General features: G+C 32.7%; 1 protein-coding gene across 8 annotated transcripts in view; it reads left to right on the forward strand.

The window, feature by feature from the left end:
- WDFY3 (WD repeat and FYVE domain containing 3) overlaps nt 1-13,997 on the forward strand; it is a 285,270-nt gene that overhangs the window by 125,177 nt on the left and 146,096 nt on the right. For all 8 annotated transcript variants that reach the window (XM_057547043.1, XM_057547039.1, XM_057547040.1 and 5 more), the window contains 4 exons: nt 2,153-2,314; nt 6,188-6,380; nt 7,699-7,885; nt 9,621-9,787. In XM_057547043.1, the coding sequence (XP_057403026.1) occupies nt 2,153-2,314; nt 6,188-6,380; nt 7,699-7,885; nt 9,621-9,787 (709 nt within the window). The remainder of the gene's footprint in view (nt 1-2,152; nt 2,315-6,187; nt 6,381-7,698; nt 7,886-9,620; nt 9,788-13,997) is intronic.

Genomic DNA, 13,997 nt, shown 5'->3' on the forward strand with positions numbered 1-13,997 from the left:
TATTAACTTAAATGTGCACAAATGGATAGACCAATTTAAAAGCATAAGAAAAGAATCAGGAGAAAAGAATCACTTAAAAAAATTACAAATGTTGCCGATTACCAATTTGGATACCCATTTGTACTTTTAATCTATCCATTATAAGATGAAAATGAAAAATCATATCATTTTTCTTAATATGAAGGGACAGCTAGTAATAATCTAACTGGAAAAAGACATTTTAAAAAGAAAACTCAGTGTTATGTTTTGAGCTGACTTTCTTGTTTGCATGCTATCTTCTGTGGCCAGCAGCGAGATAGAGATGACAAAAACATGGTCCTGAATCAACATGTAGATGACAGAGATGAAGTGGATGAAGATAATACCATAAAATGCAATAATGGGCTATATGTAGTACTATGAAAATAGAAATGGAGTTGTAAATTTTGTAGGTGAGGGTAGGAAGAAAGATAAGGAATTAAAGAAAGTTTCAGACATGAACAGACATTTAAATTGAGAGTCAGATGGAGACATGGGGTGTCTAGAAACAATAAATGGTAGATGAGAACTGCAGAGAGCTTTTGAGTATTAGAGGAGGGAAATGATAGTGGATATGTAGAAAGGGGCCAGATCTTGGAAAGGATTGTTGCTTAGGCGCTCTCTCCTCCCTGTCTCCCGGCTACTGCATTAGTTCAGGCCCGGCCACTCTTACTGTTTTCTGTACTAGTTTCCTAATTGCTCTCGCCTTCCTGCTCTTTAGTCTGTGGTCTATACTGTCACCAGCTAATTTTCTAAAATCTGATTCTATGACTCCTTTGTAACACTTCATTGGGTCTCCAATCCCAGCAAAATAAAAGTAAAACTAAAATGGGAGACCACACGCATAGGTCACTGAGCATGTATAAACTGGTGGGCCACTTAACCCGCTCTCTAACCCCGGACAGGGTATATAAGTGATGAGCCTCAATTGCTCCCTTTGTAAAGTAAGGAGCGTATAGTAATAAAATCTACCTTGTAGGGATGACTTGAGAAATAGGCGAGAGCATGTATTTAAAGTACTTAGCTTTATGCCTGTTATATAATAAACACTCATTACAGATTAGACATTATTATTGTGGCTTTTCAGGAGTCAGCAGTTTTGGACTCAGGTTCCTGAAACATTCTGTACCATATGGCCTGAGCTCCTGTGTATCTTCCAGGTGATCTTTCCCCTGTTGTTTTAATTCCTACACTTTTCCATTCTACTCCTGGCAGCGGTGATCATTCCCTTTTATATTAGCCTGAATGTACTGCCATTGTTACACATAAGTGATTAAATCATAGTTGTTAACAAACCTGCCTCTGCTCTAGACTACAGTCTTCTGAAGGGCAGGGATCCTTCATCATTGCATGCCAAGCTCCCAACACACTGACTGACATACCCTAGGCATTCAGGAAATGTTTAATGTCAAAATTAATAAACAGATCAATGGATTATGCTAACCTGTTGATCACCAGCATGGAAAAACTTTCTATTCCAAACTGTACCATGGAAAGATTTTTATAATTATTATAGCATATTTCTTAACAGTGCTGAAATGTTCACCATAGGAATGTCTAAAATTTCTTCCTTTAGTAATCTCTGAAAATAATGTAGAAATTTTTTTGTGTCGGTGATGGCTGTATCCTTCAAGTGCCCTTCCAACCCTAAGAATCTACAATAAAAATAAAAGTGATAGTAAAGCAACTACTAATATATAGTTTAGTACTCAGTATATCCTTGCATTTGTTATATAACCCTCATATTAACCCTAAGCGATATGTACTATTATATCCATTTTATAGGAGAGAAAGGTGAGGTCTAACAAAATTAGTTTGCCTAATAAGTTCATGGTTAAAATCTTTTCTAAATCCTAAAGTTTATGTTCTTTGAAACATGCTGTCTCTTAATAGTCAACCTAATAAATACCTTACTAAATAACAAACTTCTCAATATTTGGTTACAGCAAATTTGTCCAAATAGGAAATATGTATTTGTCAGCATGGAGTCATTTTAATTTTTTTTCAGACATTTAAAAAGTTACTTTGATATATAATTTTCTGGCTTAAAATTTGAGCTTACTTAGCTGTACCAAGTACAGTTATGTCTATCTGTCTATCTGTCTATTCACTTATTTATCGGTTTGTTTTCCAGAAAACCGTGGACTGCATGACAACGATGTCAGTGCCTTCCACCCTGGTTAAATGTTTATATCTGTTTTTTGACCTTCCACATGTGCCTGAGGCAGTTGGAGGTGCGCAGAATGAGCTACCTCTAGCAGAACGTCGTGGACTACTCCAGAAAGTTTTTGTACAGGTATGGAAGGTGCTATTTGCCTGGCCATCTGTACCACTCTATTTAAAGTGTAACAGGTACATTCCTTAAATAGATGTCCTGCCTATTCCATTTTCTATAGTATTTCATGCTGTTTATTATAAGTTCACTTTATCTCATCTGTCACATTTCTTGAATCTGCACATTTCTTTTGAAGAATATTTGGATGAGGGATTAACAAGTTTGTTTCTCTGAACAGAGGTTACCTTTGATATAGCAAAAACATCTCTAAAATGAACTAAGCAAGGAAAACTTTTATTGACAATATAATTAAGTTTTGCATAATATTTCTTCTAATGTCAAGAAATTCTGTTTTGTTGCTGTCTGTATATAGGAAGTCCTTAGCCTATAAATATTTAGCTTAGAAAAGACAGTTTATTTTTAGTGGCTGCTGCCACCTCCTCTCCTCCCTGCCTATAAAGCCCTTCTTTCCCACCGTTGCCACTCTTCTTTTAATAGCATTAGCAGTTTAAGTATACCTTTGTTAGCTAGCCTGGAAATATTGTCATCATTTTGATATCCTTTCTTGGGAGAAAATTTTCAAAACAAGCAAACGACAAACATTTAGAATATAATCTGTCCATGTAAAAATACACGTTTGACACAAGACGATAGATACTACATGGTTCCATTTATAAGTAAAGTGGTCAAAGTTTTAAAACTAGAGTGTTGGTTGCCAGGGGCTGGGAGGTGGGGAAAAGAAAGTTGTTGTTCAGTGTTACAGAGATTCAGCTTTGCAAGAGGAAAATGTTCTAGAGATGTGTTGCACAACAATGTGCATGTAGTTAACACTACTGTACTCTATATTTGCAAATGATTTAAGATGGTTAAATTTTGTTATGTGTTTTTATGCCTCAATTTAAAAAACCAACACCTGTTTGAGTCCCATTTTCTGAAATAAGATGCCAAGGATTTTGGGAAAGATTAAATGAATAATAACCAAAGCTATGGTTCTCTGCTTCAGACATAGTAGACATGAAATAAAAATATTTATTTTTTAATAAATAATTGTGATTCCTGCTGTTGCCACCACCAGCGCCATAACCTGTGAGAGTAGGAAGAGAGAACAGAGAGGACAGTGGATCTGCAGTAGGTGCGGTAGAGTTGGGGACCCATGTTGATGACACCTGGTGTAACTGGGGTCGTTGCTCCAGGAATGCTCCAGGCTTTGTTGAGGTCTAGCAATGAAGATCGGGAAGAGGGAGACTCAGACGGTTTAGAAAGGAAAAGACAAGATTATCAATAAAATGCTAATTCAAAAAACATTTATTGAACACTTGATTTATTAGATACTTTTGTGCTGGTGTTTAGCATCCCTTATCTCGTGTTAATTTACAAGACAACCCATGACTTCAGAGCTTCTGTTTTCCTCAAAAATGATGATGTGAGTGAATGGCAGAAACGGGATTAGACCTGAGGTTTATCTAACCCCTCAATTAGATTGGATGAGAAGAGCAGTGGGCATAAATAAAAGAGTAAATCACATAGGAATTAAAGCTATTTTAAGACATTGATGAATGGAGTGGGTTAGTCTTTGCTAATCAGACTAGAGCCCTGTTTCAATAAAGCCCTTCTGTAGAACTAATTAATACCTTAGGCAATAAATGGCAGCTGAATTTTTTTTTTCTTCCACTTTTATTGAGCTGTAATTGCCTTACAGCACTGTTGAAGTTGAAGGTGTGAAGCATGGTGATTAGACTTACGTACATCATGAAATGCGGACCACAGTGTTTAGTGAGCATCCATCATCTCGCTTAGACACAACATGAGGAAGCTGAATTTTGTATATTTAACACTAAATAAGTAGCAGAGATTTTTTCCCTAAAACTTAAGTTTTTCTATATCTGAAAACACTGGGTGCTGACTTTGAACTAAAAGTGGGATTCATTTTAGCATATTGGAATCGTTGAATGTTAAAGGCCAAAAGGAACTCAAAAGAAAATTTAAAGGAAACGCTTCATTTACAGTTATGGAAACCTATCCACAGCAGGTGCGTGGCAGTGATTAGAGCCCAGCTCTCCCACCACCTAGTCCAGTACTCCTTTAGTGCATCACTTACCTTTTTTAGTTCCTCATTGCAGGCTGGACATTGTTTTCATCATTTTGTCTAGAAAAACAATGGACACAACTTATTAAATGTTTTCAGAACACATAGTGTTTATGATAGATGAAATCCCTATGTTTATATTTTGTGACAGATGGTTTCCTGGGACCTTAGCAGTTGGTACTGCTTCATGTAGGCTTTTTTTTTTTTTTTTTTTGCATTTGCATTGATGTGGCCAATTACTGCTCTGCCACAGTTTTATAAGAGTCCCTACAAATAGAAGTGGTTAGTGTAGGGGCCGAAGAGGAATGAGTAGACTCTTCAGTTTTCTCTTCTGTAAAATGAAAGGATTATACTAGATTATTTTAAGAATCCTTTTGCCTTTGAAGATTAAGAACTAGTTATCTTAAGAGTCAACATCAAGGAATTAAATCCAGCTTATTTTTGAGAACAAAGATTTGATTTGGAAAAAAAGTATTTTATTTTCAGGTTTGTTTTTATGTTACAGATTAGAGAAATGACATCTGTCCCTCTAATCACATAAGGGTAGTGTGAAAACCAACAAAAAGTATAATCAACTACACACTCTTCTGAGCTTTTTTTTTTTTTTTGCTGCAATTGATTATCTTTTTTTCATATATCTTTTTTGTTGCATTTAACACATACGGAAAAAGATACACATGTTACATGTATGAATGGAAATTTGGTATCCAACAGTGTCTCCAGACATTTTTTTGGTGGGGGGGATTGCCTGTACTTACAGATTTTATAAATATTTTGTTGTTTCTCTGAATTCTTAATTTTTTCCCCTGATATTTGGCAGCTATGAATTAGAAATTCTTGTATTTAAGTAAAATTTTGCATTGAAGGAAATAGGAAAAGGAAGACCTAGCTTTCTTGGACAAAACATGATACTTCAAATACTTTTTTCAGTTTAGTAGTTTCCCCACAAATATTAAAATACTCCAATTTTATTTTATTTATTTTATAAAGTTTAAAAAATATTTAGATGAGAAAATTTAGCACAGAGAAGAAAAATTAACTTTTTCTGACACCAAATCGAGATTAGAAGTAAAAGGTCCATTGAGGGCAGAAACCATAGCTGCATTCCCCAAGTAGCAGGCCCTTAGGGCTGTAAACACTTGTGCAGTGTGTATTTTGCAAACCATAGGTAAGGAATAAGTTCTCATTCCAGGGTTTAAGAAGTGTTGAATCATGCTTTAGAAGATTTTTGGCAACTAGACATAACTGATACTTCTGAATTAAGATGATTTTTCAGTTCTAATATCCCCTTCTACTTGTATAGAAGTTGGAACAATTTGAGAATACTTTTACTTTTAAAAACCTATTTTTACTTTCTTGTCTCTGTAAAACTGTTCCTTTTAGAGAAGAAAATTACATTTCACCTATGACAAACTAAGAATTAAGGCACCAAATTATCGATAGAAAACTAGAATGCTGATCTTGAAAGTTAACCTTTGATTTATTCCGTTTCACGGTAGGGTGAAACAATGCAAAAAAAAAAAAATACCACGGTAAAGAGAGGATGGTAAACATAGAACGTTTTTAAAAAAAAAATAAGCTGATAAAAGTAGAGGTGATTAACTGTCTTACCATAACACACTTCTAAATTGTAGGTGTCTTTTTTAATGTTGCCTAAGTTAGAACACTCATCATTGTGGCTTTAATGATATCGCTCAGGACTAACCCTGAACTTTCAGAGTTTTTAATAATCAGATCTAGTCCTTTTCTAGCTCCTCCCTTTCCACAACCATTCATTTATTTATGTACATATTTTGTTTGTTCTTTAGATCTTAGTGAAACTCTGCAGTTTTGTTTCTCCAGCCGAGGAGCTGGCTCAAAAAGACGATCTCCAGCTTTTATTCAGTGCAATAACCTCTTGGTGCCCTCCCTATAACCTGCCTTGGAGGAAGAGTGCCGGAGAAGTCCTTATGACCATATCCCGTCATGGTCTCAGTGTCAATGTGGTGAAGTATATTCACGGTGAATATCTCGTAATGTATTCATTTTAGGTGCTCTGAATTTCCTCCACTTTTCTCTCCTCATATGATGGGAAATTTGTTTTTATCTCTCAATTCTCCAAAGATTCTATTTTAAATTAAAAGTATATTTGGCAGGAGAAAAAAATTTATTTTTTATTTGTGAGGCATTTCAGGTATAAGAAATTCTCATGTTCCAAATGATGGATATCTACAAGAGTTAAAATTACTGCTTTGTTATGTACATGATCAATTGTAATATAATGTAAGTTCTATGTCATAGCCTATTCTTCCCTCCTTTTTTGCTGAAAAAAAGAGTTTTTTTGAGAAGCTATAGTTAAAGTCTTTCTGAAGATATTTCATAAGTAGACAATCTGACTGATGCAGCATAAATAAAATTAGGTAGATTCTTTATCAGCACTGAGGAGAAATTGTCCATTCTGTTTAACTCATATATAAATATGTGTCAGCTATCCCTTAAAATGTCTAATTAGGAGAAATAGGAGACAGTTGTAGCATCTCAAATAGTCCATTTATGTATATATATATAGATGTGTATATATATCTATCTATATATAGATACAGATGTAGATACACATAAACTGAAAAATCTTTCAAAATAACTTTTAGTACAACTGTTCACTTACCTGAGGTCAGTGAGTCATTCAATGTTTCTTGCCTCCGTTCTTATGTTAAATCTTGTTAGGTTTTGTTATGTGACACTGGGTTTCTTAAGACAAATAAATTTCATTAAAGGTAAGAGAGGGAATGTCTTCTTTGAAACACCTCCAATCCCAAAAGTCATTATGGGGTATAACTGTGTTTTAAACTAGTAAATATATACTACAAACATAATTTTTAAAATTTTATTTCCTTAAGTATTTCTGTATGTCAGTAGTCTATATTCACTCTAATTTGAACTTTTAACTAACTAGTAGATTTTTCTTCTTAAACTTAGATGATAGTTTTTTTATTTTTTCCACTTTTTACTATATTCATAAAGATCAAAAATATCATATGGCAACAGGCAGTCATTTTGTTGACTAGTAAAACATCTAAATATGATGTAAAAACTGTAATAAATGTCAACTAATTTTTAACACTTCCTGTATTACCCTTTGTTTACTACTTAGAGGCAGAGCTTCCTCAATCAATTTGAATCTTACATTTGCTTTCAGAATGTGTAACATTTGTCTTACAATATTTTATAGATACACTAAAATTTAATGTTTCATTAAACACTAGTTAAGAATGAAGGAAATTTTCTTAAGCAGTTGACAAATTATACATATATATACTTATTCAATTCTTTATTTTTACAGAAAAAGAATGTTTATCTACGTGTGTTCAGAATATGCAGCAATCAGATGACCTGTCTCCCCTAGAAATTGTTGAAATGTTTGCTGGGCTTTCTTGTTTCCTCAAAGATTCCAGTGATGTTTCCCAAACTCTTTTGGATGATTTTCGGATATGGCAAGGATACAGTTTCCTTTGTGATCTCTTGCTTAGGTAAAACTCCATAATTTAAGAATATATTTTAAATTTCTACTCAGTCTTTTCATCGAAGGAAACAATGTAGTTTGGGGTTATAGGGAAGAAGAAATCAATCAATCACTTATTTAATGTATACTTTATCCTCTTAGCTTTAATCACTTCTTTTTATTCCTGTTCTGTCAAGAGAGTTCAAAGAATGAATTTACAGTTAATTTGGAAAATGTAGGCTGTAAACATGGAGTCAATGGTTAGATGTGAAGAAGAAATCTGCTCTTCTTTAGTAGCTGAGGGAGAAGAGTTTGAATGAACTAATTAACATCTTCCTGAAGTGTAAATTCTTCTTGCTTAATTATATTTTTGATTTTCCTTATCAGTAACTCCAGTGTTATTATTAATGTAGTTAATAATAAGAATAATTGTGTAGACTGAATGAGACATTACAAATGTATATATAAAACAAATGTCAGTCTAAAAATGTTTCACTAGCCTCCTTTTTCATCCCAAATGTTCCATGTATATACTGGGAAAATGGCTGGTTACAAGTTTATTAGGAAGAAGATACTCCTGTCTTGCTACTTGTTCCTGGGCCATTAATTATTTTTAAATTATTTGATCTACTGTAAACCAGCACTATTTTCTAAACTTTTTATTTCTAACACCAGTTTGACCTCATTGCCATTACTTAATACTAGGCAACCCCCAAGAATATAATCTTGCATATATATCCTAATTTCCAAATGAGGACATATGAAAGTTTATGAAATAACTAATTCACATTACTAATTGATGCAGTCCTTTGAGAATTCAAGAGCCTTAAAAATGTTGACACTCTTTGACAAAATAATTTCACTTATGTTTATTGATCCTAAAGATATAATTCTAAGGCACACAAAGTTTTATGCATGTTAGTGCTCCTGAATTCTGGTATCTACTAGCTGTCCCACCCTCCACTCCCCAAATCTACGGTTGGCTCTCCATAGCCATTAAAAGCATATCTATTGCGAGTTTATACTAACACGGAGAGGCATGTGCATAACACTAGTTAGTGGAAAAAAACAGGTTACAACATTCTGTGTATGGTATGAAAATATTATTAAAACAAAACTTTTCACATTAAAAAAAGACAACTTTAAAGGAATTAAGACTGTTTTCAAAAATTGTTAGAGACTCTCAGAAGTTTATTTAAATGTACTGTAATGCGAGTATTTGAATTAATTAATGAAATACAGATAAAGTCTTACAAATCTTCCCAAGGAATTCACTTTTTAAAATTAACAGAGAAAAGCAATTATACTCCAGTAAAGATGTTAAAAAAAAAAAATTAACAGAGAAAATATCTTAGGAAAGAAATGGTTGATAAGGTTTTTGGTTATAAACAGTGAAACTTTTATAACCTTAGAGCCTTAAGGAACTTAAGCGATATTTAATCTAATCCTTTTATATTATAGAGACTTTCTATACCAAAGATTAGTGATCTACCTAAAATAATACTGTTAGTGGCAAAATCAGCATTTATCAGGTGTCCTGACTATTGGTATAATTTCTTTCAAATGCACCATCGTATCTTATAATAAAATTTGTAGATTTATAAAAATAGTATGTTGTCATATAGGAAAAAAATGTAAGAAGAAACTTCTTGTAGTACTCTATACATTGATGTATTGCATATAAAATTGAAATTTTCTTTCTGTATTAAATTTGAAAATACAACACAAGAGAAAACTTATTTGCTAAATCATACTTTTCCTAGATTGGAACAAGCAAAAGAGGCAGAATCCAAAGATGCCTTGAAAGATCTGGTTAATCTGATAACTTCCCTAACAACATATGGTGTCAGTGAACTAAAACCAGCTGGTATTACCACAGGGGCACCTTTTTTATTGCCTGGATTTGCAGTACCTCAGCCTGCAGGCAAAGGTGAGTCTTTTTTTTTTTTGCCCCCATTCTGAGCCACTCAGAGAAATAGAGAAAGAATGAATTAGTCAGATTTTGATTGCTCTTTATTTATGTTATTTATAGAGAGGTAATATGCTGTTTTTCATTAAAGTTGGTGCTTTCTATGGTATAATTTCTTGAGTGACAGTCTTTAGCAGATCAAATACTTGAAAATAATATGAAAATATTTTAAAAAGCAGTAAGATTTATATTTTAGTATTTCATTTTAATATTCAAACAGTTTAATAATCCAAACATGCCTCTGTCGAATGTTGACACTCCACACATTTCCAGTTTATGTGGATGGAACTTGATTCACACTCTGATCTCTATACCTGTCTCTATATAAGAGGTATATAGAAAACACAGGGGTACATGCTTATATTTTATTTAAGCAAACCTACGTACAGAGAAGTTACATTACATATTTTTGGGTCAGAGAATAAATTTTATAGTTCAGATTTCCTAACTTTGGTTCTTCATCTAGTGATCTTTTACTAAGAAAATTTATTGTATAATTAATAACAATTATGTAAGAGTGCAAGCTAGTTTTATTGTTTATTTTCATTTTTTAAATGCATAATAACCATTCTGAAAGAATCTGAGCCCACAGGCCTCTAATAGTTCCCTTCACATTATTGTTACATACTAAGTATTCAATACAATTATGATATTTGCATGTAAAATTTAACTAGCCAAAAAATATCAGAATGTCTGGTTATTTAAATTTCACAGTACGTTATCTATGTATTTTATGACATAGAAGCTAACAGTTATAAATTTTTAAGTCAGTGAGAATAAATAGATATACTAGAATATCCTAAATTTAATTTACTGGAGAAAATTATATTGAAAAGTCACAACTTAGATTGAAGTTGTCAAACTTACTTCCATAAGATGTACCCTCAGTGTATAGGTTATACAGAACTTTTTAAATAAGCAAAATCTGGGAATATCTTACTGAGCAGTTCAAGGCTTCATTTTATTTAATATTAAGGAACAATATTAAATTAACTCTTCTAATTCGTAGACTCTAGCTTGAGTATTCTACAATTAACTCTTTCTATGAGTTCAAACTAAAAATAGCTCAGCAATATACATCCTATTTTAGATTTCATTGTTTCATTTGGTTACTCAGTCTGCTTGTAACACTGATGTAATATTTAGTTACAGTAGTATAATTTTGTAATTACACTACTATAATGAGATAATTAATGTATCTAAATTAACCTTCCTCATATGTCTGCCTGATTTTGCCTCATCCATAACAGGGATGATATGTACATAACCTAGCACCTCTGGGGGTTATTTTGAGAATTCAGTGGCATGTTTATGAAAACAAGGTTAGCTAGAAAGGACGTTGCCCTAAGAGTCAGAATTCAGGTAACCATGAGTGACCTAACCTTTCTAGATATCAATTTCTTCTTCAGAAACATTGATGTAATATTCTATAAAATGAATGGGTCAAGCTAGGTCATTTTGAGTTTCATTTATAACTTAAAATTATCTCTTTCCCATGACCTACTTTGTAGAGTTATTATACAGGCTAAAGTAGATAGTTCTATTCCACATAAAGGGAATATGGAATGTGTTTTATTTTTTGTCAGCAGTATTGAGGTATAATTTGTATATATTAAAATGTATCCATTTTAAGTGTTGAGTTTGATGAGTTTAGGTAAGTACATGTGGTTGTGCTCTCACCACCATAATCATGATATGGAATATTCCCATCCTTCTAAAAGTTTCCTTGTTCCTTTTTGTATTCAGTGCCCCCCTCATTATCCCCTTGCCCTGGTAACCACCGGTCTGCTTTGGTTTTGCCCTTTCTAGAATTTCATAAACTAGACTCATAAATTATGTAGTTTCTTGTATCTGGCTTTGTTCATTTTCAACATTTATCCATGTTATTGCATATATCTGAAGTTCCTTTTTAATGCTGGATAGTATTTCATTGTTTAGATATCCTGCAATTTGTTTATCCATTTAGCAGTTGATGGTGTTTATTTAACTGTCATGAATAAATGTACCAGAAACTTTCGTATAAAACAAGTCTTTGTGTGGACATATGTTTTCATTTCTTTGGGGTGATACCAAGCAGTGGAATTTCTGATTCATATGGTAGATGTATGTTTAACTTTATGAGAAACTGCCAAACTATTTTCTAAAGTGGCTGTCCCATTTTGCATTCACATCAGCTATGTATGAAAGTTTGCTTTACATCCTCAGAAACACTTGGTGTTATTAGTCTTAATTTTAGATATTCAAGTATGTAATAGTATCTTATTCTTTTTTATAATTTGCCTTTTTCTAAAATATTTCAAGCATCTTTTCATGTTCTTATTTGCTGTCTGTGTCTCTGCTTTGGTTCAGATCTCTGTGTCTAATGTTTGATAGGATTGTTTGTTTTATTGGAATTTTAAGAGTTCTTCAGATATTCTGGATAAGTCCTTTATAAGATACATACATTTTGTAAGTATGTTCTCTTAGTCTTGATGTGCCTTTTCTTGGTAGTATCTTTGAAGATCACAAGTTTTTAATTTTGATGAAGTCCAAATTTATCACTTTTAAAATATTTTGTGGGTTTTGCCTCATACTGAAGAAATCTTAACCCAAGTTCACTGAGATCTCCTGATTTCTTCTAGGAGTTTCATATTTTAACTCTTACACTAAGGTCTATGATACCTTTCAAGTTAATTTTTGTATATGGTAGGAAGTAAGGTTTGTTTGTTTGTTTTCCCGATACGGATATGCACACGTGCTAGGACTCTTTATTGAAAAAGATTATATAACGATACATCTGGAACTCTTTCTCAGTTCTGCTCCATTAATGTGTCTGTCCTTAAGCCAATACTGTATGGTCTTGATTGCTATATCTTTAAAGTCTTGAAATAGAGTCATTTAAGTTGTCCAATTTTGTTCTTCCTTTTCAAAATTATTTTGGCTATTCTAGGTCCTTTGAACTTCCATATGAATTTAATAATTTGTCAATTATTGAAAACAAAAAAAAAGCCTGCTGAGATATTCATTGGGAGTACATTGAATCTGTAGATCAGTTTGGAGAGACTTGACAGCTTAACAGCATTGAGTCCTTCAATTCATGAGCATACAACTATCCCTTATTTGGGTCCTAGTATTTTCTCTCAGCAATGTTTTATAGTGTCCATTGTATAGAAATTTCAGTTCTTTTGTTAAATTTATTCTTAAATATTTTATTCTTTTTGATACTGTTGTGAATAAAATTGTTTTTTTAATTTCATTTTGGATTACTTGTTGTAGTTTATAGAAGAGATAATGGACTATTGCACAGGAATGGAGATGAGGAAATCCAGCTGTGATGAGGCCATGTTTATTTAACATTGATAGAATGAGGCAGTGATAGTCCTTTACAGATTTTAACTCTTTGGTCTGGACTATTTATAAGTTGGAGCTGTGTATATTCTGATATATTTGACAATATCATACTTTTTGTCAGTTATTTCTTAGGGGTACTTTGGGGAATATTTTCTTTGACTTCACTGGTTTCCCTTTCATTATCTATGAAAAGAAAATTCCTGTTACCAAGGAATTTTTACCCATTCATTGATAATTACATTTAAAAGGGAAAACATAAATATATCTGCCTTATATTGCTCTGTACATAGAAAGAGTTTACCTACCTTATTTTTACTGCTGATTTTAGGTCAAGTGAAACAGTATAGAAATATAAAATTTAAAAGAAAAGGTAGACTGAGTTGTTAGTGAAGCTGGTAAATGTGTCTGTGCGTGTATGTTAAAGCCTGAAAATGACTCCTGTTTCTATATTAGATAGCAAAAGCTTTTTATAAAACTTTGTATCCTCACCAGCAGATAGATTTTTCTAAAGAAGGAAATTAAAGAAAAATGTAGCAGTCCTTCTGTTTAATAACGACTCCATGGTGGTTTTTTACCTTAACTATGCTAGAAACATCTTTGCAAGGTTGTACTCTGTAATTCATAGCTCTCCATAGCTTCCAAATTTGTTCCCTAAACACAGCGAGTGCTTTTAATACATGTTTAATAGAGAATATATCTCTTCATAAAAAAAGACCATACCTGTCTTTTTCAGAACTCTTCTGTGGCTTCACCTTTACAAACATTGTCTTGTAACACATTAATTCTCGTAACACATTAACCAATATAAAAGGATAATGTATTTTTTTCCTTTCTCGTATTT

The sequence above is a fragment of the Balaenoptera acutorostrata genome, chromosome 5 (genome assembly GCF_949987535.1).
Source record: "Balaenoptera acutorostrata chromosome 5, mBalAcu1.1, whole genome shotgun sequence".
In the NCBI taxonomy this organism is placed as follows: Eukaryota; Metazoa; Chordata; class Mammalia; order Artiodactyla; family Balaenopteridae; genus Balaenoptera; species Balaenoptera acutorostrata.